We start from the raw sequence: 25,917 nt of genomic DNA, 5'->3' as shown, positions 1-25,917 counted from the left end.
GGTGTCATGAGAGCGTCAGGGAACAACAAAAAACCCCAAAATAATCCCCAAACCCTCTGTGCACCAAAGGCTTCCCACACAGCTTCTCTCTTGGGAAGTGCACACAGAACATTCCTGGTGGCTGTGGCTCCCCTCGTGCTTTGAAAACCACTCAGGAGTGAAACATTTGGCCCTTCAGGAATTCTGTATAAGCAATAAATCCCAGAGCACTTTGCAAAGATGCTAATAAGCTTTAGCACTGCTTTAGCAGCAGGAATCATGGAATGTCCTGAGCTGGAAGGGACCTAAAGGGATCAGCCCCTGCCCAGACCCCCAAGGATCCCACCCTGCACATCCCTGAGAGCATTGTCCAAATGTTCCTGGAGCTCTGGCAGCCTCGGGGCCGTGCCCATCCCCTGGGCAGCCTGGGCAGTGCCAGCACCTCTGGGCATGAACCTTTCACAATGTCCAACCTAAACCAAGCTTCATCCAGGCTGGCCTTGGACACTTCCAGGCACAGCTTCTCTGGGCAACCTAAGGTATAAATTTTAAATTCATGGCAGGAAAAGTACCATGAATTGTACTAAGAAAGAAACAACAATTATTGTAGTGAATTTATCCTCAATTTTCTAGATTTCAATGGCAAACTACAATTTTTTTTTTTTCTGAACTGTCAGCAGATGGGACAGAGCCCTTCAAATCATATTCCTATAAACTTGTTCAACATTCTCATAAAACCTGTGGTGTTCTGTAGGACTGCAAGGGGAGGTTCTTCCAGGGAAACAAAGAGCTCTGGGATCTGAGGGGATGCCCCTCCCTGCTGCACCCAGGGAATGTCCCCAGCCCTGGAACCACAGCAGATGTTTGGGAGAAGCTGATGTGGCCCTGAGGAAGGAGCAAACACCACCAACCAGCCCAGGCAGAACTGCAGGCCCAGACCCCCCCGGGTATTCCTTGCCTTGCAGATTTTATGAGCTTGGGCCATCAATATTGATGGCTGCAGGAGCTGAGGCCATCCAGGCACGCTGCTCCTGGAGCTGGGAGGGACAGCAGGGAGCCAGGAACCCCTCCTGGCCATCAGCCCAGCCCAGCAGCTGAGCCCAACAGCCCCACTGGGAACCAGGCCTGCAGAATTTGCAAGGGAAGAGATGTTGGAACCCTGGATGCTGAGAATTTTGAACTTTCTGTGCTGAAGGGCACAGAGCCACAAGAAAATACCATATTTTACCTGAGGCCTTGGAAAAGGTTTCCAAAATTGATAGATAGCACTGGGATTGTGGGTGTGGAATTGGTTAGAAGTGTGTGATATCTACACACAGGGTGGAACATTTAAGAGTTTGGGGTTTTAGGATATTGTCATATATATGGGGCAAGATGGAGGTTTTAGGGTGGAGGCTGCTCCTTCTTCCTCACCTTCCTTCTTCATGGATTTGGGTGGTATTTTGTAGTTGGACAGAAAAGTCTGCCCTGTGGACTTTGAGGGATCAGTTATTGGGTTAAAAGTGAAAATAATTTAGGTGTCATTCCTTAATTGGATAGTTTAGCCTTAAAAGACCCTGTAGGGAAAGATGGTTGGCCATTTTGTAGCTTGTTAGTAGAGTGCTGCAGAACTCACAACTTGTAACAGAGATGGGAAATAATAAACACCTGAGTCTGAATGTGAAATTCCATCTCGAGAGCTTCAATCCTGACCTTGACAGAGGCAGAAAAAAGCTGGGAATAAGCAAAGAGGATTGTTGGTGATTGGAACATTTTTACCTGCCCGAGCTCACCCTCTGTCCCCACGGGCTGTGCTGTGAACTTTGCCAGAGCTGGCACTTCAGAATGGCTTTGGCACCTCCACTTGGTGTGAAAATCCCTTTTTTGGCTTTCCATGCCTGACCTCTGCTCCTGACTGTGGCCATGCTCTGATCTGTCACTGTCCCTCAGGGGCCTTGTGCTCACAGGCTGTCACTTCAAACCCCAGACCCACGGGAAGCAGGACTGGGAGGGATGTCCAGGTCTTGTCCCACCATCCTGTGCCCTTGATGGCCTTGGTGCCATCAGTCCCATCTGCCCTTAAAACCTCCCCTGGAATCTGTGTGTCCTACAGAGGGGAACTCCTCCAGTGCCAGCCTTGGGGAGTTTGGTGTCCCAAATTCTCATCTAAAGATTCCCTGCTGTGTTTCAGGACCAGGAGTTCTTGTCCCTTCCTTTTGCAGCTGCATTTCTGGTATTGGCAGACCATGACCTCTGCTTTCCACATTGTTCCCAGGTGGAAATCACCCTGTTTCTTTCATGTTTTCACATCATTGCTGTTGATTTTGACAAAACCATCACAAATGCTCCCGTTCCTGGTTGAAAAGCAGGGCTTTCCCCAGCAGGAAAATCCCCAGGAAGGCTGGGCTGAAGGAGAACAAATCCCCTTTGTCTCTGCCTCCCTGTGACCTGTTTCTCTTGGAATAATCCCATTGTTAGCTCCACTCAGGCCTCTCCTGGGGGGGGGAGTGTCAGATTTCACCAAAATCCCTCATTCTGTCCCACATTGTGCCATCACACCTGCAGGGTCTTGCATTCCAGCCGAGCATGGAGCTGCTGTGGTGGCATTTGGTGGCATTTGCTTTGGACCAGCCCACCTTGGTTGTTACCTTCACGTGTTCCCCTGCCAGGATTTTCAGGTGGATTTTGTTGATCCATTCAGCCCTTTCAGGGGGTGAAGTTAAATTGAGCAGAGAACCCCTCAAGTTCCCCTTTCCCCATTTTCAAGACATTCCTCATGTTTATCCTGTTTATCAAGTGTCCTGTTTGGACTCTCAGCCTCTTCTCTGTGAGATCTCAGACCCCTCACTGGCAGCCCAGAGGCCACTCCACCAAAATTCCCTCTGCATGTGTTAAATCTGACCAGGTGATTTGGGGACATCCAGTGCCTTTGAGGGACCTTTCATCTTCCCTTTTCATACTTGTCCCTTTTCAGTGGCATTTATTGTGACTCACCTGATCCAAGTGACCTTTTCCATGGGAAACAGAACAAATCTCTGCGTGCCTGGAATCACAGACTCCTTTGGCTTGGAAAAGCCCTGGGAGACCACAGAGCCCAACCACGGCCCCAGCACTGCCAAGGCCACCAGTGACCCTTGTCCCCAAGTGCCACATCCACAGGGCTTTTAACTCCCTCTGCTGTGGAGAACCTCAGAGCTGGGAATTAAACTGCCAGGGGCAGGGATGGATGGGATCTTGGGAATTGGGAATTGTTCCCTGGCAGGGTGGGCAGGCCCTGGCACAGCTGGGGCTGCCCCTGGATCCCTGGCAGTGCCCAAGGCCAGGCTGGACACTGGGGCTGGGAGCACCTGGGACAGTGGCAGTGTCCCTGCCAGGGCAGGGGTGGCACTGGATGGCCTTTGAGGTCCTTTCCAGCCCAGCCCAGCCCAGCCCAGCCCAGCCCAGCCCAGCCCAGCCTTTGCAGTGTTTTCTCAGAGCTGCTTTAATGCCTGAGCCATGGGGATTTTCCCATTTGCAACAAGGGGAAAATGCAGCAGCCCTTGGACATGACCTGGCCCTTCCCCTCTCCAAACTGCAGCTCCTGAGGCAGTGAGGCCCCACCAGCTCCTGTTCCAGAGCAGCTTGGGTGCACCTGGATGTCCCTGCTCCTCCCTTGCTCTCCTGTGGGCTCTAGGTGTCCCTGTTTCATCTTATTTCTGCTTTTACCCCCGGGCTCTTCTCTCCTCCCTGTGAAAGAGCTGCCCTCACCCACTGGGGCCTTGGGGATCTCCTGGCTGGCTCTTCCTTTTCCAGCTCCCCCTTTTCCATCTCCCCCTTTTCCATCTCTCCTTTTCCCATCTCTCCTTTTCCATCTCCCCCTTTCCCATCTCCCCCTTTCTCCCCTCTCCCACCCCCCAGCCCAGCTGTGTCCGTGCGATGCCCCAGGCTGTGCCGGGGCCCTTCCCGGTGTCCCCGAGCTGGAGCTGCCTGGCTTGTGCCAGCGCTCCGTGTCTCCTGGAACACAAAGCTGCGCAGAAACCCCGGGGGAAGGAAGCCTCGCTCCCTCCCTCCCTCCTCCAGAGCCGCTCCCAGCCCGGCCGGGCTAAGCAGGCTGCGGAGCCCGGGCAGTGATGCTCATTCATTCCTTTATTGTGTCCTTGCCATCCTGGAGGGCGCTCCCAGCGCGGGGTCGAAGCTACATTACAGCACAGTGAGGAGTGTCCATCCCGCCAGGAACGGCCTCTCTCCAGACACTATGTATAATATATATATATTTATAATATGTCCTGTATAGTCCTATGTATAGAGTGACAAGGATGGGCCACCAGACAGTAAACTTTTGATTTCTAAATAAATCACCAGAGCAACAGGCACGAAAATTTGGTCCTAATCGAGGCCCTCGCCTTGTCCATGAACCCGGAACAGACCCGCACCCCCCTCCCCGCGGAAAAACGGCCAAACCTGAACCCCAAAAGAACACTTCAACAACAACAAAAGGAAGCCCCGGCCCAGCCCCTGGCCCCGAGGAACAGCCCCGCTGGGACACACGGACAGCGAACGGCACCGACAGACAGCCCGAGCGCTCCCCGCCCTGCCGTGTGCGCTGGGACGGCTCCGGGAGCGCCGCCGCTGGAGCGAGGGAGGGCGAGGGAGGCTCCGGAGCGGCCCCTGGGTGCTGGAAGTGCCTCATCCCATCCCCTGCGCTGGCGGCTCCGGCCTGTGCTCTGCTGGGAGGGCTTCCTGAGGATCCTACCATGACCACAGCTCTGCTGGAAGGGCTTCCTGAGGATCCTACCATGACCACAGCTCTGCTGGGAGGGCTTCCTGAGGATCCTACCATGACCACAGCTCTGCTGGGAGGGCTTCCTGAGGATCCCATTGTCACCAGAGCTCTGCTGGGAGGGCTTCCAGAGGATCCTACCATGACCACAGCTCTGCTGGAAGGGCTTCCTGAGGATCCCACTGTTACCACAGCTCTGCTGGAAAGGCTTCCAGAGGATCCCTCCGTGACCAGAGCTCTGCTGGAAGGGCTTCCAGAGGATCCCTCCGTGACCACAGCCACCCTTCCCGGTCACAGCCACCCTTCCTGGGGGACAGCCACCCTTCCCAGGATGCTCCATGGCCCGGGGCATGAGGACACCCTCAGCTCCTGAGTTGTTTCCCACACCTTGGGTGAGAACAGAGGCCAGAGAAGGTCTCTGGTTCATCACTTTGGGGCTGCACAAGCTGCTGATCCACTGAAGGGCAACTGGGACTGCCAGAAAACAAAGAGGGGAGGAAATTCTACTCCTGCAGCCCCCCAGGCTTCCCCTCATTCTGAGCCTGTGCTTCCTGACCCCGACTCCCAGATGCTTTCCAGGAAATTAAATAACAAACCAGCTCTCCCAACCACTGTATTCCACAGAATCAGGGAATCACAGGCTGGTTTGGACTGGAAGGGACTTTAAAGCTCATCCAGTGCCACCCCAGTCCTGGGCAGGGACACTGCCACTGTCCCAGGTGCTCCCAGCCGTGCCCAGCCTGGCCTTGGCCAGGGCTGGGGTGGTTTCACAGGGCCAGCTCGGCCTGGGGGGTGCCCTGGGACACCCCTGGCTGGGAGGGTCCCTGTGGCCAGCCCTGACCCCACAGCATGGAAGGGACCCAGCTGTCACTCCTCCAACCCCGTCCCCTGCTCCCTCCTGCCAGGCTGAGCACAGCCTGGAGCTGGCTGCTGCCAGAGGGAGGAGCTCAGTCCTCAGAGCTACAGCCTGGCAGGGTGCCCCCGAGGCAGGTGCCAGCCTGGGGGAGAAGGGGACAAAGGTTTTGGAGGGACAGAGGGTGTTCTGGGGCACAGATGGAAAGGGAAGGGAAAGGAGCAGAGGGCAATGATGGAGAGCTCAAGGCAGGGCAGTGTTAGGTGGAAGGGGAGGAGATCCCCTGGGCACTGCAGGGATGTGTCAGGACAGCTGGGAAGGGCAGTGGATGGCCCAGCACAGCCACGTGTGGATGGGACATGGCTGCTGAGGGACCTGCCTGGCTCTGAGCTCTGCACAGCTCCTGCTTCCCTCTGGATGTCCCCATCCCAGGCCTGTGCCTGGCTCCCTCGCCCTCCCTCAGCCCTGCCCTGAGTGCAGGAGCACCACGGGGAGCAGGGACCAGTCCAACAGCAAAGAGCAGCCTGCCCAGAACAGCGCTGGGGTCTCCTTCCCTGGGAGACTCCAAACCCACCTGGCCACATCCCTGAGAGCTCCAGGGTCCCTTCCAACCTCACCCACCCTGTGAAGGAATTCCCTTTGCTGCCAGGGGACATTCCTCACCTGCAATCCTCTCTGAGCTGCCCTCCCTTGCTGACCCAGGAGAGCCAAGGGGTCGCTCCCTCATCCACAAGGATCTCATCCATCACAGGGATGTCCCCACCTCCACCATCCCAGGGACACCAGTGCCACTGCCCTGGCACTGCCAGGGTCTTCACCAGCTTCCCTCCACCTGAGAGCCGTGTCCCACAGGAACGCCGAGCGCTGTCCCTGCAGCTGCTGGGACAGGATCCCATCCTGAGCCCTCGTGGCTTCCCTCTTACCCATCACCATTCCACAGCCAGCCCTCCACAACCCACCAGGGAGTTTGTCCCATCCAGGAGGTGACAGAGGTGACTTCCATGTGCCATTGTCCAGGGGACAGCGATGCCGTCGCTACCCTGGGTGTCACCTCCTTGTCCCACATGTCCCCGTTGCCTTTAGCTGCAGATGGAGCCTCTGGCAGCCCGGAGCTCAAGGCAGCGCTGCTCCCAGGCTGGGTGTGCCTCCGGAGGTGCTGGAAGGCGGTGGAGATTTCCACCTTTCCACCTCGGGCTGTGTCAGGAGCTGCACACCCAAGTCAGCGACAGGAGCGAGCCTCGGTGGGGCTGTCCCCAGAGTGTCCCCACGGCGTGGCACAGCCGGACAAAGCCCTGGCCTTTGGGTGACTTGGTCTGGTGACTCTGCAAGCCCTGTGGGTGGAGCTGGTGCTCCTGCAGTGCCAGCCGTGCCCGCAGTCGGTGAGGTGTCCCTGCTGCCACCAGAGTCCGTGCAGGCTGGGGAGTCCCGCTGGGGACTCTGACAAGGCACTGCCACCACCAAGTCTCCCAATCCGTGCAGAAATCTCCAAATTCCCTGGGATCCAGCACAGCAAAGCCAGCACCAGGGGCCAAGGCAGCCTCAGCTTCTGCCAAAGCCCCTGGAGAGGGACCCATGCCCCTCCTGCCGGGATGCAGCAGTGTCCTGGTGCTGTCCCTCTGCCCAGCCCTGTGCCACGGTGCTGTCCCCGTGCCCAGCCCTGTGCCACGGTGCTGTCCCCGTGCCCAGCCCTGTGCCACGGTGCTGTCCCCGTGCCCAGCTCTGTGCCAGGCGATGCGGGGAGGGCTGGGAGCTGGGCAAACCTTGGGGGGGCTCAGCACGGTGCCAGCCTGGATGTCCATCAGTCCGAGCACAAATCCTGCCTCCGCTCCATAAATAAATAGGTTAAATAAATAAAGTGACAGATCCGGATCGGGGGAGGGGGCGGAAAAAGGGGAGAGGGGAGGGGAGGAGAGAGGGAGGGAGGGAGAGAGGGAGGGAGGGGCAGCCGCCCTGGCCCGGGGCCGTTCGTGTCTCGCACAAACACACACAAAGTAGCTGAGGACAAGGACGAGCTGGGGCCGCGGGGCCGGGCCCCCCTCGGCGCTCGGGGGCTCAGTCCGGGACGAGGCGTCCGGGCGGTCACTGCTGGGCCGGCAGAGGGGCGGCACACGGGGAGCCGGAGGCCAGGGACACGTGGGTGGCGGAGGACGGCAGCGACCGCGGCGTCTGGCACCTGGGGGACACACGGACACTCTGGGGCTGCTGCCCTGCCGTGCCTTCCCGCCCTCCCCAAAATCCAGCCCTTTTCCTGGCTGGTTGCTGCGCAGGCAGCACCAAAGGGCAGCCCTTGCTGGGTGGGAGAACACCTTGGGTCTGGGAAATAGGAATATCATGGAAAGGTTTGGGTTGGGGGATCTTACAGTTCAGCCAGTGCCACCCCTGCCATGGCAGGGACACTGCCACTGTCCCAGGCTGTTCCAGCACCAATGTCCAGCCTGGCCTTGGGCACTGCCAGGGATCCAGGGGCAGCCCCAGCTGTGCCAGGGCCTGCCCACCCTGCCAGGGAACAATTCCCAATTCCCAATCTCCCATCCAGCCCTGCCCTCTGGCAGTGGGAGCCATTCCCTGGCTCCTGTCCCTGCAGGCCTTGTCCCCAGTCCCTCTGCAGCTCTCCTGGAGCCCCTCCAGGCCCTGCCAGGGGCTCTGAGCTCTCCCTGGATCCTTCTCCTCTCCAGGTGAGCCCCCCCAGCTCTCCCAGCCTGGCTCCAGCCCTGGAGCAGCTCCGGGGTCTCCTCTGGGCTCTCTCAGCAGCTCCAGGTCCCTCCTGCACAGAGCTGCACACGATGCTGCTCCCAAGCACAGCCTCAGCAGCATTTCAATCTGACCACAGCCAGCAGCTCATGGCAGGCTCAGCCTGTCCCCGTCCCCCCCGTCCCCCACAGAACGTCCCGGCCGTGTCCCCGCGCCGCTGTCACTCACCAGGAGCGCGACTTGCGCACGCGCGAGGCCGCCGGCCGCTCCAGGAGGCTGTCCAGGTGCATCAGCCTCTCCAGGTGCAGCGCCCGCGGGTCCTGCTCCGCCGGGTCCCTGCTGCGCTCAAACTCAAAGATGGCCGGGGGGGACAGGTCCAGCTCCAGGAACATGATGTTCTCAGCCTGCCCGGGGCACGGGGACAGCCAGCACGGGAGTCACCGCGGGGAGAACGCGGCTCCAGCCCTGGTGACCCGCGCTGCCGGGGGAGTGGGATCCTCTCCTGGCTGCCCTGGCACTGGGCTGGGGCTCAAGGCTCTGCTCCGGCTCTCCCAGCCTGCCCCAGGGCTGAGCAGCCCTGTCCTCTCCAAAGCAGGAGAGCCAGGAGCTCCAGACTGGAGCTGGGAGGATAAAGCTCCAGGGAGCTTGAATTGGTGCATCCCAGATCCTCGTGAGCTTGGTTACTCCATCTTCTCTCCCAGTGTTATCCATCCCTCCACCCATCCACTCACCATCTACCTTCATCCATCCATCTCTAGCTCTCCATTCACCTCCATCCATACACCAACCCATGCACACATCCATCACATCCATCCATGGATCCATCCATGCACACATCCATCCGCATCCATCCATGGATCCATCCATGATGCACACATCCATCCACATCCATCCACGTCCACCCACCCATCCACACATTCATACACATCCATTCACACATCCATTCATGGATCCACTCATGGATCCATCCATCCATTTCCATCCATCCGTCCATCCATCATCCATCCACTCCATCCCCACCCACATCCACCCACCCACCCCATGTACCCACCACCTTCCCACGCCCAGCCCCAGCGGTGTCCCGTGCCGTACCCGGAAGCGGGGGTGGGATCTCCTGGCCATGGCCACCCTGGCGTACTGGCTGATGGGCCTCTTGTAGCCCACGGCCGAGGTCGGGCGCCTCTTCATCTGGGAGCTGCTCCTGGAGCACACGGAGCGGGGCCGTGAGCGACGGCGCCGCGCCCCGGGGAGCTGCATCAGCGCGGAGGGGCTGGCCCTGGAGGGGATCCCCACCCCTGGGCACCTACAAGGGTCCCCCAGCCCCGGGGCCGCTCGTGTGTGCTGGCAGGGACAGGGACAGGGGCTGTGCCCTGGGGACAGGGACACGGGGACGCACCCTCCCGTGGGAACCAGCGGCTGGAACTTCCACTGCTCCTCATCGCCGTCGAAGTACAGGCGGTTCATGATCTTGTTCTTCTCCTCGGGAGGGATGAAGTTCTCGATGATCAAATACCTGAGGGACGGAGCAGGAGCAGGAGGGGAAGGGGTTAACGTGACAGGAGACAGAAAACAGGCAGAAAGGGAGAGGAAAGGCAGGAAGAGAAGGAGACATGGCAGGGAGAAGAAACATCCGGAGGATGACAGTGTGATGGAAGGGGAGAGGTTGAAGCAACAGATGCAGAAAGGGAGAGGGGAGAGGCAGGAGAGGACGGGCATCAGAGAGGAACCTGGGGGCTCTGGGGCTCCAGGACCCTTCCCTCCTCTCCTGCCATGTCTGCTCTCCTGCTGCCCAGCCTGAAAATCAAGGAAAGCTCAACAATGCCAAGTGAACCCCAGAGGAAATCTTTTCTCCCGTGTTTTTTGGGGCAAGTGGAGCAGCTGTCAAAAACTGTTTTGAGGCAACGAGTTGCACCAGTGAGCCGTGGCTTCCAGTCAGAACCACGCTGGAGGAGAGAAGGGGCAAAGCTGGAGATGGAATTCAGTTTGTAGTGAAACAGTTTCACCCTGCAAACTCTGCAGTGCTTGTAAATAGCTGGGGGGCTACAGACGCTGAAAGAGAGGAGTGTTTGAAGTGAGAACAAACCCCCGGGGGCGGTGGAGCAGCTGCGGGAGGCTCCCGGAGGGAAAACTCTGCCAGGGAGCCCGGAGCTGCAGGGAGGTGGGGTCACCCCGAGTACCCAGAGCTGCTGTCCCTCTGAGGATGCTGTGGGGACAGAGCAGGTCACCAGGTGCCCTCGGGGGTCACCTGCCCCCGGCCAACCCCCAGGTTCAGCCACAGCCAGGGTTTCTGCTGGAACATTTTCTGGTTTTTCCCCTTTCCCGGCAACTCTTGGTCACCCCCTGTGCTGCTCACGCAGTGCACAGCTCCTGGCTTGTGCCACCACTGACAGCAGGGCAGGGCTCAGCTGTCCCTGCCTCTGGGTGGGGTCAATCCCTCCAGTTCTGCACCCACTCTGAGCCCCTGAGCCCCCAAACCGTGCTCTGAGCCCCCCAGTCCTGCTCTGAGCCCCTGAGTCCTGCTGTGAGCCCCCAGCCCAGCTCTGAGCCCCCCAACCCTGCTCTGAATCCCCAGCCCTGCTCTGAGCCCCCAACCCTGCTTTAACACCCCAGCCCAGCTCTGAGCCCCTGAGTCCTGCTCTGAGCCCCCAGCCCAGCTCTGAGCCCCCCAACCCTGCTCTGAGCCTCCCAGCTCTGCTCGGAGCCCCCCAGCTCTGCTCTGAGCCCCCAACCCTGCTCGGAGCCCCCCAGCTCTGCTCTGAGCCCCCAACCCTGCTCGGAGCCCCCCAGCTCTGCTCTGAGCCCCCAACCCTGCTCGGAGCCCCCCAGCTCTGCTCTGAGCCCCCAACCCTGCTCGGAGCCCCCCAGCTCTGCTCTGAGCCCCCAACCCTGCTCGGAGCCCCCCAGCTCTGCTCTGAGCCCCCAACCCTGCTCGGAGCCCCCCAGCTCTGCTCTGAGCCCCCAACCCTGCTCGGAGCCCCCCAGCTCTGCTCTGAGCCCCCAACCCTGCTCGGAGCCCCCCAGCTCTGCTCTGAGCCCCCAACCCTGCTCGGAGCCCCCCAGCTCTGCTCTGAGCCCCCAACCCTGCTCGGAGCCCCCCAGCTCTGCTCTGAGCCCCCAACCCTGCTCGGAGCCCCCCAGCTCTGCTCTGAGCCCCCAACCCTGCTCGGAGCCCCCCAGCTCTGCTCTGAGCCCCCAACCCTGCTCGGAGCCCCCCAGCTCTGCTCTGAGCCCCCAACCCTGCTCGGAGCCCCCCAGCTCTGCTCTGAGCCCCCAACCCTGCTCGGAGCCCCCCAGCTCTGCTCTGAGCCCCCAACCCTGCTCGGAGCCCCCCAGCTCTGCTCTGAGCCCCCAACCCTGCTCGGAGCCCCCCAGCTCTGCTCTGAGCCCCCAACCCTGCTCGGAGCCCCCCAGCTCTGCTCTGAGCCCCCAACCCTGCTCGGAGCCCCCCAGCTCTGCTCTGAGCCCCCAACCCTGCTCGGAGCCCCCCAGCTCTGCTCTGAGCCCCCAACCCTGCTCGGAGCCCCCCAGCTCTGCTCTGAGCCCCCAACCCTGCTCGGAGCCCCCCAGCTCTGCTCTGAGCCCCCAACCCTGCTCGGAGCCCCCCAGCTCTGCTCTGAGCCCCCAACCCTGCTCGGAGCCCCCCAGCTCTGCTCTGAGCCCCCAACCCTGCTCGGAGCCCCCCAGCTCTGCTCTGAGCCCCCAACCCTGCTCGGAGCCCCCCAGCTCTGCTCTGAGCCCCCAACCCTGCTCGGAGCCCCCCAGCTCTGCTCTGAGCCCCCAACCCTGCTCGGAGCCCCCCAGCTCTGCTCTGAGCCCCCAACCCTGCTCGGAGCCCCCCAGCTCTGCTCTGAGCCCCCAACCCTGCTCGGAGCCCCCCAGCTCTGCTCTGAGCCCCCAACCCTGCTCGGAGCCCCCCAGCTCTGCTCTGAGCCCCCAACCCTGCTCGGAGCCCCCCAGCTCTGCTCTGAGCCCCCAACCCTGCTCGGAGCCCCCCAGCTCTGCTCTGAGCCCCCAACCCTGCTCGGAGCCCCCCAGCTCTGCTCTGAGCCCCCAACCCTGCTCGGAGCCCCCCAGCTCTGCTCTGAGCCCCCAACCCTGCTCGGAGCCCCCCAGCTCTGCTCTGAGCCCCCAACCCTGCTCGGAGCCCCCCAGCTCTGCTCTGAGCCCCCAACCCTGCTCGGAGCCCCCCAGCTCTGCTCTGAGCCCCCAACCCTGCTCGGAGCCCCCCAGCTCTGCTCTGAGCCCCCAACCCTGCTCGGAGCCCCCCAGCTCTGCTCTGAGCCCCCAACCCTGCTCGGAGCCCCCCAGCTCTGCTCTGAGCCCCCAACCCTGCTCGGAGCCCCCCAGCTCTGCTCTGAGCCCCCAACCCTGCTCGGAGCCCCCCAGCTCTGCTCTGAGCCCCCAACCCTGCTCGGAGCCCCCCAGCTCTGCTCTGAGCCCCCAACCCTGCTCGGAGCCCCCCAGCTCTGCTCTGAGCCCCCAACCCTGCTCGGAGCCCCCCAGCTCTGCTCTGAGCCCCCAACCCTGCTCGGAGCCCCCCAGCTCTGCTCTGAGCCCCCAACCCTGCTCGGAGCCCCCCAGCTCTGCTCTGAGCCCCCAACCCTGCTCGGAGCCCCCCAGCTCTGCTCTGAGCCCCCAACCCTGCTCGGAGCCCCCCAGCTCTGCTCTGAGCCCCCAACCCTGCTCGGAGCCCCCCAGCTCTGCTCTGAGCCCCCAACCCTGCTCGGAGCCCCCCAGCTCTGCTCTGAGCCCCCAACCCTGCTCGGAGCCCCCCAGCTCTGCTCTGAGCCCCCAACCCTGCTCGGAGCCCCCCAGCTCTGCTCTGAGCCCCCAACCCTGCTCGGAGCCCCCCAGCTCTGCTCTGAGCCCCCAACCCTGCTCGGAGCCCCCCAGCTCTGCTCTGAGCCCCCAACCCTGCTCGGAGCCCCCCAGCTCTGCTCTGAGCCCCCAACCCTGCTCGGAGCCCCCCAGCTCTGCTCTGAGCCCCCAACCCTGCTCGGAGCCCCCCAGCTCTGCTCTGAGCCCCCAACCCTGCTCGGAGCCCCCCAGCTCTGCTCTGAGCCCCCAACCCTGCTCGGAGCCCCCCAGCTCTGCTCTGAGCCCCCAACCCTGCTCGGAGCCCCCCAGCTCTGCTCTGAGCCCCCAACCCTGCTCGGAGCCCCCCAGCTCTGCTCTGAGCCCCCAACCCTGCTCGGAGCCCCCCAGCTCTGCTCTGAGCCCCCAACCCTGCTCGGAGCCCCCCAGCTCTGCTCTGAGCCCCCAACCCTGCTCGGAGCCCCCCAGCTCTGCTCTGAGCCCCCAACCCTGCTCGGAGCCCCCCAGCTCTGCTCTGAGCCCCCAACCCTGCTCGGAGCCCCCCAGCTCTGCTCTGAGCCCCCAACCCTGCTCGGAGCCCCCCAGCTCTGCTCTGAGCCCCCAACCCTGCTCGGAGCCCCCCAGCTCTGCTCTGAGCCCCCAACCCTGCTCGGAGCCCCCCAGCTCTGCTCTGAGCCCCCAACCCTGCTCGGAGCCCCCCAGCTCTGCTCTGAGCCCCCAACCCTGCTCGGAGCCCCCCAGCTCTGCTCTGAGCCCCCAACCCTGCTCGGAGCCCCCCAGCTCTGCTCTGAGCCCCCAACCCTGCTCGGAGCCCCCCAGCTCTGCTCTGAGCCCCCAACCCTGCTCGGAGCCCCCCAGCTCTGCTCTGAGCCCCCAACCCTGCTCGGAGCCCCCCAGCTCTGCTCTGAGCCCCCAACCCTGCTCGGAGCCCCCCAGCTCTGCTCTGAGCCCCCAGTCCTGCTCTGAGCCCCTGAGCCCAGCTCTGAGCCCCCCAACTCTGTTCTGAGCCCCCAGCCCTGCTCTCAGGGATGTGGGAGCATTCAGTGCCCCTCTGCTCGGAGCCCTGCTGATAGGGAGGAGGCAGTGCACGATTAGATTGGGCACTGGGAACAATTCCCACCTGGAAAGGGCTGCCCATGCCTGGCACAGGGTGGACATTGGGGACAATTCCCACCTGGAAAGGGCTGTCCATGCCTGGCACAGGGTGGATATTGGGAACAATTCCCACCTGGAAAGGGCTGTCCATGCCTGGCACAGGGTGGATATTGGGGACAATTCCCACCTGGAAAGGGCTGTCCATGCCTGGCACAGCTGCCCAGGCTGGGGTGGGCTCCCCATCCCTGGAGGGTTTCAAAGCCCTGTGGCTGTGGCACTTGGGGACAGGGGACAGTGTGGCCTGGGCAGAGCTGGGGCTGGCTGGGCTCAGTGACCCTTGAAGGGCTTTCCCCACGGTTCCATGCCTCCATGGCCAGCCAGCAGCCCGGGGCTGGTTCAGCACCACGGGCACAGCAGCACAGGCTGTGACAGGGGGGGCGGGTGACAGCACAGCCTGTGACAGGGTGACGTGTCACCTCCCCAGGGCCACTGGCTCCGAGCCTGGGCTGCTCCGGGGCCGCTTCCTTCTGCACAGCTGTGGCTCCAGGGGTGGGCAGGGACAGGCAGGGACGGGCAGGGGTGGGCAGGGGTGGACAGGGATGGACAGGGATGGGCAGGGATGGGCAGGGATGGGCAGGGATGGGCAGGGATGGGCAGGGATGGGCAGGGATGGGCAGGGATGGGCAGGGATGGGCAGGGATGGGCAGGGATGGGCAGGGATGGGCAGGGATGGGCAGGGATGGGCAGGGATGGGCAGGGATGGGCAGGGATGGGCAGGGATGGGCAGGGATGGGCAGGGATGGGCAGGGATGGGCAGGGATGGGCAGGGATGGGCAGGGATGGGCAGGGATGGGCAGGGATGGGCAGGGATGGGCAGGGATGGGCAGGGATGGGCAGGGATGGGCAGGGATGGGCAGGGATGGGCAGGGATGGGCAGGGATGGGCAGGGATGGGCAGGGATGGGCAGGGATGGGCAGGGATGGGCAGGGATGGGCAGGGATGGGCAGGGATGGGCAGGGATGGGCAGGGATGGGCAGGGATGGGCAGGGATGGGCAGGGATGGGCAGGGATGGGCAGGGATGGGCAGGGATGGGCAGGGATGGGCAGGGATGGGCAGGGATGGGCAGGGATGGGCAGGGATGGGCAGGGATGGGCAGGGATGGGCAGGGATGGGCAGGGATGGGCAGGGATGGGCAGGGATGGGCAGGGATGGGCAGGGATGGGCAGGGATGGGCAGGGATGGGCAGGGATGGGCAGGGATGGGCAGGGATGGGCAGGGATGGGCAGGGGTGGGCAGGGGTGGGCAGCAGCTGTGGGCCAGCCCCCGCCCCACCAGGCCAGCACACAGAAAAGCACAAGCACACACACAAACACACACAAATACACACACACAGGGTCTGAGCACACAGAAATGCAAAAACACACAAATAAACACACACAGGGGCTGTGCATGCAGAAATGTACGAACACACACACAAACACATACATAAACATACATCAACACACATAAACACACACAAATACACGCACACAGGGGCTGTGCATGCAGAAATGTACGAACACACACACAAACACATACATAAACACACATAAACACACACAAATACACGCACACAGGGGCTGTGCACACATCCCTGTCCCTGTGCACACAGAAATGCAAAGTACACACACACAGGGAGCACATCCTGTGTCAGACTGAACATGTTCACACCCACATGGGCACGTGTGGGAGCACCGGGGGTCTGTGTACATGTAGGTGCACACCGTGTGTGTGTGTGTGTGTGTGTGTGTGCACACTGTGTGTGCATGTGCACACTGTCTGTGTGTGTGCACTCTGTATTTGCACACTGTGTGTGTATTTGTGCACACTCTGTGTGTGTGTGCACTGCGTGTCTATGTGCACACATTGTGTGTGTATGTGCACATTCTGTGCATGTCTGTGTGTGTCTATGTGCCCACTGTGTGTGAACTTGCACGCTGTGTGTGTCTGTGTGTGCGCATTGTGTGTGTATGTGTGTATGTGCATGCTGTGTCTGTGTGTGAGTGCACCGTGTGTGTGTGTGTGCACACTGTGTGTGCATGTGCACACTGTCTGTGTGTGTGCACTCTGTATTTGCACACTGTGTGTGTATTTGTGCACACTCTGTGTGTGTGTGCACACTGTATGTGCATGTGCACACATTCTGTGTGTGTATGTGCACATTCTGTACATGTCTGTGTGTGTCTTATGTGCACACTGTCTGTGTGCACATTCTGTGTGTGTCTATGTGCCCACTGTGTGTGAACTTGCACGCTGTGTGTGTGTCTGTGTGTGCACATTGTGTGTGTATGTGTGTGTGCACGCTGTGTCTGTGTGTGAGTGCTCTGTGTGTGTCTGTGTGCACACTGTTTGTCTGTGTGTGTGTGCACTGTGTGTGTCTGTGTGTATATGCACAGTGTGTGTGTGTGCACACCGTGTGTGTTTACGTGCACACTGTGTGTGTGTATGTGTTTATGTGCACGCTGTGTCTGTGTGTGAGTGCTCTGTGTGTGTCTGTGTGCACACTGTGTGTCTGTGTGTGTGTGTGCACTGTGTGTGTCTGTGTGTATATGCACAGTGTGTGTGTGCACACTGTGTGTGTGTGCACTGTGTGTGTCTGTGTGTATATGCACAGTGTGTGTGTGTGCACACCGTGTGTGTTTACGTGCACACTGTGTGTGTGTATGTGTTTATGTGCACGCTGTGTCTGTGTGTGAGTGCTCTGTGTGTGTCTGTGTGCACACTCTGTGTGTCTGTGTGTATATGCACTGTGTGTGTACTTGCACACCATGTGTATTTGTGTTTGTGTGTGCACGCTGTGTGTGTGTCTATGTGTACACAGTATGTGTGTGCATGTTCACACTCTATGTGTGTGTGTCTGTGTGCACACTCTGTGAGTACGTGCACATTGTGTGTATGTGTGTGTGTCTGTGTGTGCACACTGTGTCTGTGTGCACACTGTGTGTGTGTGCACACTCTGTGTGTCTGTGTGCACACTGTGTGCACACTATGTGTGTGTGTGTGCTCACTCTGTGTGTGTGTGTGTGCACACTCTGTGTATCTGTGTGCACACTGTGTGTGTGTGTGTGTGTGCGCACTCTGTGTGTGTGTGTTTGTGTGCCCTGTGTCTGTGCACACTGTGTGTGTGTGTGTGTGTGCGCACTCTGTGTGTGTGTGTTTGTGTGCCCTGTGTCTGTGCACACTGTGTGTGTGTGTGTGTGTGCGCACTCTGTGTGTGTGTGTTTGTGTGCCCTGTGTCTGTGCACACTGTGTGTGTGTGTGTGTGTGCGCACTCTGTGTGTGTGTGTTTGTGTGCCCTGTGTCTGTGCACACTGTGTGTGTGTGTGTGTGTGCGCACTCTGTGTGTGTGTGTTTGTGTGCCCTGTGTCTGTGCACACTGTGTGTGTGTGTGTGTGTGCGCACTCTGTGTGTGTGTGTTTGTGTGCACTGTGTCTATGCACACCGTGTGTGTGTCTGTGTGCAAACACTGTGTGTGTGTGCACTCTGTGTGTGTGTGTGTGTGCACGCTCTGTGTGTGTGTGTGTGTGCGCACTCTGTGTGTGTCCATGTGCACACTGTGTGTGTGTGCACACTGTGTATCTGTGTGCACACTCTGTGTATCTGTGTGCACTGTGTCCATGTGCACACTCTGTGTGTGTGTGTGTGTGCACACTCTGTGTGTGTGTGTGTGTGTGTGTGTGTGCACACTCTGTGTGTGTGTGTGTGTGTGTGTGTGTGCACACTCTGTGTGTGTGTGTGTGTGTGCACACTCTGTGTGTGTGTGTGTGTGTGCACACTCTGTGTGTGTGTGCACACTCTGTGTATCTGTGTGCACACTGTGTGTATCTGTGTGCACTGTGTCCATGTGCACACTCTGTGTGTGTGTGTGTGTGCACACTCTGTGTGTGTGTGTGTGTGTGCACACTCTGTGTGTGTGTGTGTGTGTGCACACTCTGTGTGTGTGTGCACACTCTGTGTATCTGTGTGCACACTGTGTGTATCTGTGTGCACTGTGTCCATGTGCACACTGTGTGCGTGTGTGTCTGTGTGCACACTGTGTGTGTGTGTGTGTGCGCACACTGTGTATCTGTGTGCACACTGTGTGTATCTGTGTGCACTGTGTCCATGTGCACACTGTGTGCGTGTGTGTCTGTGTGCACACTGTGTGTGTATGTGTGTGTGCACTGTGTGCACACTGTGTGTGTGCGTGCACGCTGTGTGTGTGTGCACGCTGTGTGTGTGCACGCTCTGTGTGTGTGCGTGCACACTCTGTGTGTGTGTGTGTGTGTGTGTGTGCACGCTCTGTGTGTCCCTGTGCACACCACGTGTGTGTATTCATGCCCTGCAGCCCTGCTCCCGTGTCAGGGTGTCCCTCAGGGACAAATGGGGACAGGGGACACCCTGTGCCCCCCACGGCTGCACCTCAGGGGCAGCAGCAGGGACGGACACAGATGTCCCCAGGACACCACACACAGCTGCAAAAACCAATGTCCCAGCCACAGAGACAGCTCTGCCACCATCTCTGTAATGTCCCCTCTGCCACCAGCACGTGGCCACCCTCACCCACCGGGCACCTGCCCTGGGGTCCCTCTGGCCCCCCAAATCCGGGGGTCCTGCTCCTCACAGGGCCTGGCCCCCTCCCCACTGCCATGGCCACAGCCCTGAGGGCAGGGGGGCCACCAGGCCACCCCAAGGGTGGTGCCAGCACTGGCAAGGGCACGTGGTGGTCACGGGGCTGCTGTCACGTGTCCCTGGGGCAGGGGTCTCCCTGGGGGTGCTGTGCACAGAGTGGGGGGCTCTGGCAAACCTGTGGCCCCCATCCTCACGACACCTGCCTGGTGCAAGGCTCTAAATGGTTTTCCCCCCATTTTTCCCCTTCCAGCTGCAGGGGGTGCATTGTGGGTTCTGGGGGAACCCAGGGGACACCCCCCAGCTGTGCCAGCAGCCCCCAGCACCCAGGGGACACCCCCCAGCTGTGCCTTCCTCCCTTTCCCACCCAGTGAGACCCCCGCAGCCGTTCAGTGCTGTGGGGACACAGCCCCCCATGGGTGCCCCAGCCAGCCCCCCTGACCCTGGGGATCCCTCCTTCCTCCCTTCCAATGGGTGTCCCAGGCTGGGTGTTCTGCTGGGGGCTGACACCCCCAAGGGCAGCCCCCTACCCCATCTTGTGCCATCCCCTGCCAGGGCTGGGGGCACTGGGGTGCCAGGGGCCCCTCACCCCTTCTCCTCCAAACACAGTTCTTGGTTGCTCCTGCTTTCCTTGACACTGAGTGTCCCCTGGGGACCCTGCTGGGGTGCAGGGAGGGGACCAGGAGGGTCAAGGGATGATGGCCCCACTGCCATCCCTTCCCACAGAGCTCCCCCCTGCACACACCATCCCCACCAGATGAAGAGGTTTCTCAGTGCTGCTGTTTCCTCCCTGCCAGGGCATTTATTCCCTCTAAGGAAGAGGCTCCCAATCTCCTTTAGCACTAAGCCTCTCCCAGGAACTCAATTTCCTGCACCCAAAGAACCTCCCAGCATTTTCCCTCCCGCTGACCTCGGCCTCAGCCCCTGGCACAGCCCTTGGAGGCACCCACACCCCGTAGCCAGCTCCCCTGGGGCACAGCCCCTCTGCCTGGGCACACATCTGGGCACCCAGGAGCACATCTGGGTGCCCAACGCACATCTGCAGGGGCAGGCTGACCCCACCTCTCTGAGCTCCATGTCCCACATGTCCCAGCTGGGTGGCAGAGGCAGAGCCCACACCCACGGGTGTGACAATAAGACAGGGTGCAGTGTGTCACCCGTGGGTGTAAGGGGGCACCTCGTGTCCCCCTCTGTCACCTCACCTGCCTTTGCCGTGGTCACTATGGAGCCAGTGGCTCCTTGCCTGGCCCCACCGTGTGGCAAAGCTGCCCATGAGCACCCTGAGACCACCCAGTGTCACCCACAGTGTCCCACGGGCAGCACCCACCAGGGTGAGTGTCACAGCAGGCTGTGCCCCTCTGGCACAGGAGGATTTGTGCCCGCCGAGGTGACACCTCTCTGCTGTCACTGTGCTGTACCCCCAGAGCCAGAGGGTCCCTGTGCGTGGAGCGGCCCCAAAGGCCACCAAAAGGGACATGGTGTCACCCTGCCTCCGGCCCTGCCTTGTTACTCAGCAGTTCCAGGACACACCGTGGCCCTGAGCCAGCCCTGCTGAGCCAGACAGGGACACTGGACAGCAGCCAGCCCAGCCCAGCCTGCACCCCAGAACCTGCACCCCGCTGTGACGGGGGGATGGCTGCAGAGACCCCTGTGCCAGGCATCCTGCTCTGCCACGGGACAGCCATCACGGGACACCCGCTGTGCCAGCCAGCAGCCCACGGCTCTGCCCCAGTGGCACGTCCCAGTGCGATCCCACGCTCTCCGTCCCTGGGCACAATCACACATCCCTGGGCACGGCCACGCGTCCCTGGGGCTGCAACAAACACCACCCTGGCCATGGAAGAGGGTCCGGACCCCTGCCCAGCTCTGGCACCCCGGGCATGAACCCCCCCAGAGGAGTTCCTGCCTGCCTGGGCTCCAGCCCAGTCCCTGCATCGGGGCCAGCGTGGTGCCAGAGGGGCAGTGCCAGAGGGGCCATGCTGAGTGCGATGCCCAGGGTCAGGGTGCTCCCTCCCCACTGCTGGGACTGTGGTCCCGGCCCCACGGCCACCACGGGAGGGGTCAGGACCCCCCAGCTCAGTGGGGACAGGAGCAGGGCTGGGGCAGGGGGAGGTGCAGCCCCAGACCCTGGCACAGCTGGGGCTGCTGTGGCCCCTCTCACCCTCAAACAAGCACCAAACCCCTGAGCACCCCTGAGCCAGCAGTGGTGCCCCCATCCACCCTGCTCTGGCTTGGGATGCCAGGAAGGATTTGGGGTGGGGAGGGGGATGGGGGTCCCTGCCCAGCTGCCAGGCCCTGCCCATCCCCACAGAGCCCACTGGGAGCCAGGGGCTGGACAGAACCGGGGGCAGGTGCCCGTGTCCCCAGCCCTGGGCTCACTCCCGAGGCCACCAGGGACGAATCTGCAGCATCACTCTCGTCACTCCTCCTTCCCACACAGCTTTGTTGTGCTGAAGGGGACAAGAGCTGAGCACAGCACGCTCGTGCCACCAGCGACCCTCTCCCCCGTGGCCCTTCCCTCCCACCCCCTGCAGCTCCCACACAGGTCCCCACAGTGTCCCCACGCAGGTCCGAGGGCCACCCCAACCCAGCCCCATGCCAGAGTCTGGGGCTGCCCTTGGGGACCCTGCTTGGGAGGTCCCCTTGCTGGGCATCGTGGTGGGCACCTCCCCCAGGCTCCCTGCTCGGGATCCATTCCCACTCCACACCAGGGGCCGGGGGCACAGCAGGCACCCCGGCCCCATTTGTCACCAGGCGTGGCAACACGAACCTTGTACTTGATGGCCAGCAGCTCCGTGGCCTCCTGCTCCTTCCGCAGGTCCTCTATCATCTTCTCCTTCTCCTGGAGCAGCTTCTGCTTCTCCTCACTCACCAGGCTGTGGTCATCCTGGATAGCGGCTTTCTCCTCTTCCAGCCTCTCCTTCTGCTCCTTCAAGTAATTCTCCATGGTCTTCTCCAGGCCATCCTCATTCTCGTCCTCCCCTTCATTGTCCACGGTGCCCTCTCCATCCATTGCCTTCTTCCTCCGGCTGCTCCTCCTCCTCTTCTTGCCCAGCATCCCGCGTTTCTCCAGCTGGGCTTTCAGCCGGACGATCTCCTCCTGAAACTCCCGCAGCAAGGTGTCCTTGGGGTCCTCGTTCACCCGGGGCTTGTTCTTGATGTTCTTGGCCCTGTTGGCGAACCTGAGGGTGGAGAGGCTCTCGTCGTAGCTGTGGGAGGCCGGGCCCAAGGTGGCCACCATGATTGTCTTGGCGTTGCCCCCGAGGGAGTCCTGCAGCAGGCGGGTGAGCTTGGAGTCCCGGTAGGGGATGTGCGTGCTCCGGCCGTCCACCAGCGCCGAGATGACGTTGCCCAGGGCCGAGAGGGAGAGGTTGATCTTGGAGGCTTCCTTGGGGCGCTCTCCCTGGGCCCCCATTTTGTTCTGGCGCTCGCTGCCGGCCAGGTCCACGAGGTTGAGCTTGCCCACGCGGATGTGCTCCTCGCCGTCCGGCCCCGTCTCGCTGCACTCGATGGTGATGAGGAAGATGGCGTGGGAGCGCGAGCTGTGCTCGTTCATGTTGGTGCTGCCCACGGAGCGCGTCTGGCTGCCCAGGTTCATCACGTGCTCGATCTCCTTGACGTTCTTGGTCACGAAGGACGACAGGTCCTTGATGTACACCCCGGTCTCGGGGTTCTCCTTCAGCTCCAGCTTCTTGCTCTGGTCCTTGGCGAGGAGGTCCCTGATCTCCTCCTGGTAGATCTCCAGGTACGAGGCCCTCACCAGGTACTGCTGGTTCTGCGAGCGGGAGATGTGGGTGAAGATGTGCTCGAAGGCGCTGGGGATGATGCCGCGCTTCTCGGGCTCCGCCCAGGCGCCCTGCATGGTGTAGGTCTTGCCGGTGCCGGTCTGGCCATAGGCGAAGACGGTGCCGTTGAAGCCCTGCAGCACCGAGTCGATGAGCGGCCGCACCGTCTCATCGTAGAGGTCGGCCTGCTTGGAGCTGGCGTCGTACACGGCGTCGAAGGTGAAGGTCTTGGGCAGCTCCCCGGGGGCGGCGCGGGGGTTGCGGATGCTCACCTGGCCCAGCTTCACGTCCAGCTCCAGGACGCGCTCGTATCCCGCCGCCTCCTCCCGCCGGCTCATGGGCCGGCACCGGGCCACCACCCGGAGCGCCTCGCAGCCGCTGCGGGGCTTACCGGCCATGGCGGCGGCGGCGGGCGGGGCCGGCGGCGCAGCGGGGCTGGGGCGCGGCCGCGCCGCGATTGGTGCGCGCTCCCGCCCGCGCCCGCGCCCCCCGAGCGCGCTCCCGCAGCCGCTGGCGGGAGCGCCGCAGGGCTCTCCCCCGCGCCCCGGGCACGCCGGGAGCTGTAGTGCGGCCTTTGTGCCGCTGCCGGGATCGGGATGCGGGATGAGGGGTGTGGAATGAAGGATGCAGGGCTGGGATGCTGCGTTGGAATGCAGAACCGGCGTGTGGGGTTGGGATGTGGGATGGAGGATGCGGCGCTGGAATGCGCGATTGGGATGTGGGATGAAGGAGACGGGTGTGCCGGGCAGGGCTGGGATGCAGGATACAGAATGCAGGATTGGGATATGGGATCACAAATGCAGGAATGGCATGCAGGATGAAGGACTGGGATGTGGGATGAAGGATACAGGATTGGGATGTAGGACAAAGGATTGGAATGTAGGAGTGGACGCTGCACTGGCATGCAGGACTGGGATGTGGGATGAAGGATACAGGACTGGGATGTAGGACAAAGGATTGGAATGTAGGAGTGGATGCTGCACTGGCATGCAGGACTGGGATGTGGGATGAAGGATGCAGTGCTGGGGTCCAGTGCTGGGATGCTGCACTGGAATGCAGGACTGAGATTCTGGGCTGGGATGCTGCATTGGAATGCAGGAGTGGAATGCAGGATGAAGGATTCCAGATGAAGGATTGGGGATGAAGGATGCAGGTCTGGGATGTGGGATACAATGCAGGACTGAGATTCTGGGCTGGGATGCTGCATTGGAATGCAAGAGTGGAATGCAGGATGAAGGATTTCAGATTGAGGATGAATGGGATAGGATTCCAGATGAAGGATTGGGGATGAAGGATGCAGGTCTGGGATGTGGGATACAGGATGTGGGTTGCAGAATGCAGGATGAAGGATTTGTGTCCGTGTACTTTTGTGAAATGCAGGATGTGGGATACAGGATGCAGGACTGGGATGTGGGAAGCAGGGTGCAGGGTCCATGAGGGGAGATCAGGGATGTGTGATTGGGATGCAGGACAGAGGCAGGAGAAGCAGGGGATGCCCAGTCCCAGCACTCTGACAGGGACAGAGCTGTTTCCTCAGACCTGGCAGCCAGCACAGGGATAACCCTCCCATCCCATCCCATCCCATCCCATCCCATCCCATCCCATCCCATCCCCATGGGGCTGGGGCAGGGTCACCCTGTGGAGTTTGGGGGTCCCTGGGCTGTCCCAGGCTCTGTGTCCCCTTGCAGCCAGGCATGGCTGGTGCATCCCAGTGGGAATAATCCCGGTGCCTTATGGGGCTGCGGGGGGAGATTAAACATTCTTGTGGTTAATCGAGTCTGAGCAGCCACCCGTTCCTTCCCCAGAACCAGAGATTATCCCATAATTAATTAATTAGTGTATTTGCTGCCTTACACAGGCCTGCCTGGCGCTGTCTGAGTTCTCCTGCTCCAGGAGGAGCTTCCAGGCGGGGACAGTCCCCTCCCCAAAGGCACAGCCCCAGCCATGGAGGGGGACCAGGGGACAAAGGAGGGTGTGAGGGAGGAAAGTGGGAGGGAGATGCAGCAGGGATGGAGGGGAGATGGAATTGGGATGGAGGAACAATGGAGGGGGCAAGTGCAGGATGGAGAGGATGATGGGGAGGGGTGAAGGGGGATGGAGGGGGATGGAGGGGATGGAAGCTTCAGGGGAGGCAGGGTGGGAGGGGGAATGCAGCAGTGATGGAAGGAGGATGGAGTGGGGGTGGAGGGAGGATGACAGGGATGATGCAGGGGGATGGATGGATGGAGGTGATGAGGAGGGTGACAAATGGAGGGGGCAATAGAGCAGGATGGAGGAGGGATGGAAGGGGAAATGGGGGGTGGAGTCGAGGGGTGGAGGGATGGAGGGACAATGGAGGGCATGGAGGGTGTTATGGAGAGGGATGAAGGGACTGATGGGAACATGGAGGAGGCAGAGAATGGGCTGGGGGACAATGGGGGCTGTGGAGGGGGCACTGCTGGGCCATCTTTCCTTGCCTGCCCTTTCCCAGGGAAGGCTCCATCCCCAGGGTGCTGCTGCTGGGCCCTGCCAGGGGCACAGCCATGGGGTGGGGACAGCCCCCATGGCACAGCACAGACCTGATGCTGCTGTCCCCACTGCGGCCCCACATCCTGGCTCCACACCAAGGCCCTGTGCCATGGACAGGGACCCAGGTGCTGCATGGCTCTGCCTGTGACACTGTCCCTGTGTCACCAGGGATGAGTTCAGGGGCACCATAGCCCTCCTTCCCTGGCAAACCCTGGCTGTGGTTGGTCCAGCCCCAAATCCCCCACAGGACCAGGCTGTGGGGACAGGCAGGTGGGTGACACACAGGAACAGGAGGATGTGCAGGCAGGGCAAGAGACATGGCAAAGAGACAGAGGGCACATGTCAGCAGCAGGGACATGTAGGGACAGTGTGATGGGCAAGGACAGTGTGACATGTCAGGTGGGGTAACCTGTAGGGACACAATGACGTAGGGAGGATGAGGTGACATGTATGGGCAGAATGACACAGTGCTAGGTGGGGCAGGTTGCCAGGTAGGGCAGGGTGACACACGAGGACAGTCCCTTGCCCACAGGTGTCAGCAGAGGACCAGAGTGTGCTAGTGGTGGCCTCTGGCCTCGGGGCTGACCCTCAGGACTGTTCCTGGGGTGGTGGGGCTGAGGGGACAGTGAACCCTCATTGTGGCCATCCTCAGCCAGCCCTGGGATGCCTGGGAAGGGACTCTGTGGGGCAACCACCCCACAGAAGCCCCCTAAGCCCCCTCTGTGTATGGGAGGGGTATGGTGTGTGTATGGTACATATAGGGGACACAGTGTGTATGGGGTGACATGGTGTGTATGAGGGACAT

General features: G+C 61.3%; 1 protein-coding gene across 1 annotated transcript; it reads right to left on the bottom strand.

Annotated features, from left to right (window-relative positions):
- Positions 1–4,041: 4,041 nt before the first annotated feature.
- On the bottom strand, positions 4,042–23,052 carry KIF3C (kinesin family member 3C). Its single transcript, XM_041405608.1, has 5 exons — positions 21,243–23,052; positions 9,658–9,774; positions 9,354–9,462; positions 8,490–8,665; positions 4,042–7,743 (listed from the first exon to the last, which is right to left on the bottom strand). The coding sequence occupies exons 1-5, from the start codon at positions 23,000–23,002 to the stop codon at positions 7,650–7,652; spliced, it is 2,256 nt and encodes a 751-aa protein (XP_041261542.1). The 5' UTR covers positions 23,003–23,052; the 3' UTR covers positions 4,042–7,649.
- Between the last annotated feature and the right edge of the window lie 2,865 nt (positions 23,053–25,917).

This window comes from Onychostruthus taczanowskii, unplaced genomic scaffold, assembly GCF_017590055.1.
Source record: "Onychostruthus taczanowskii isolate IOZ18803 unplaced genomic scaffold, ASM1759005v1 scaffold238, whole genome shotgun sequence".
Classification (NCBI taxonomy): domain Eukaryota; kingdom Metazoa; phylum Chordata; class Aves; order Passeriformes; family Passeridae; genus Onychostruthus; species Onychostruthus taczanowskii.
The sequence above is the reverse complement of the archived record's forward strand: the minus strand, read 5'-3'. Positions and strand labels throughout refer to the sequence as shown.

Coding starts and splice junctions, on each gene's coding strand:
- KIF3C (XM_041405608.1), bottom strand. CDS start 23,002: ATGGCCGGTAAGCCCCGCAGCGGCTGCGAGGCGCTCCGGGTGGTGGCC. Junction 9,463..9,657: donor CCGCTGGTTCCCACGGGAGG/GTGCGTCCCCGT, acceptor CGTGTGCTCCAG/GAGCAGCTCCCAGATGAAGA. Junction 8,666..9,353: donor GATCCCACCCCCGCTTCCGG/GTACGGCACGGG, acceptor TGCCCCGGGCAG/GCTGAGAACATCATGTTCCT.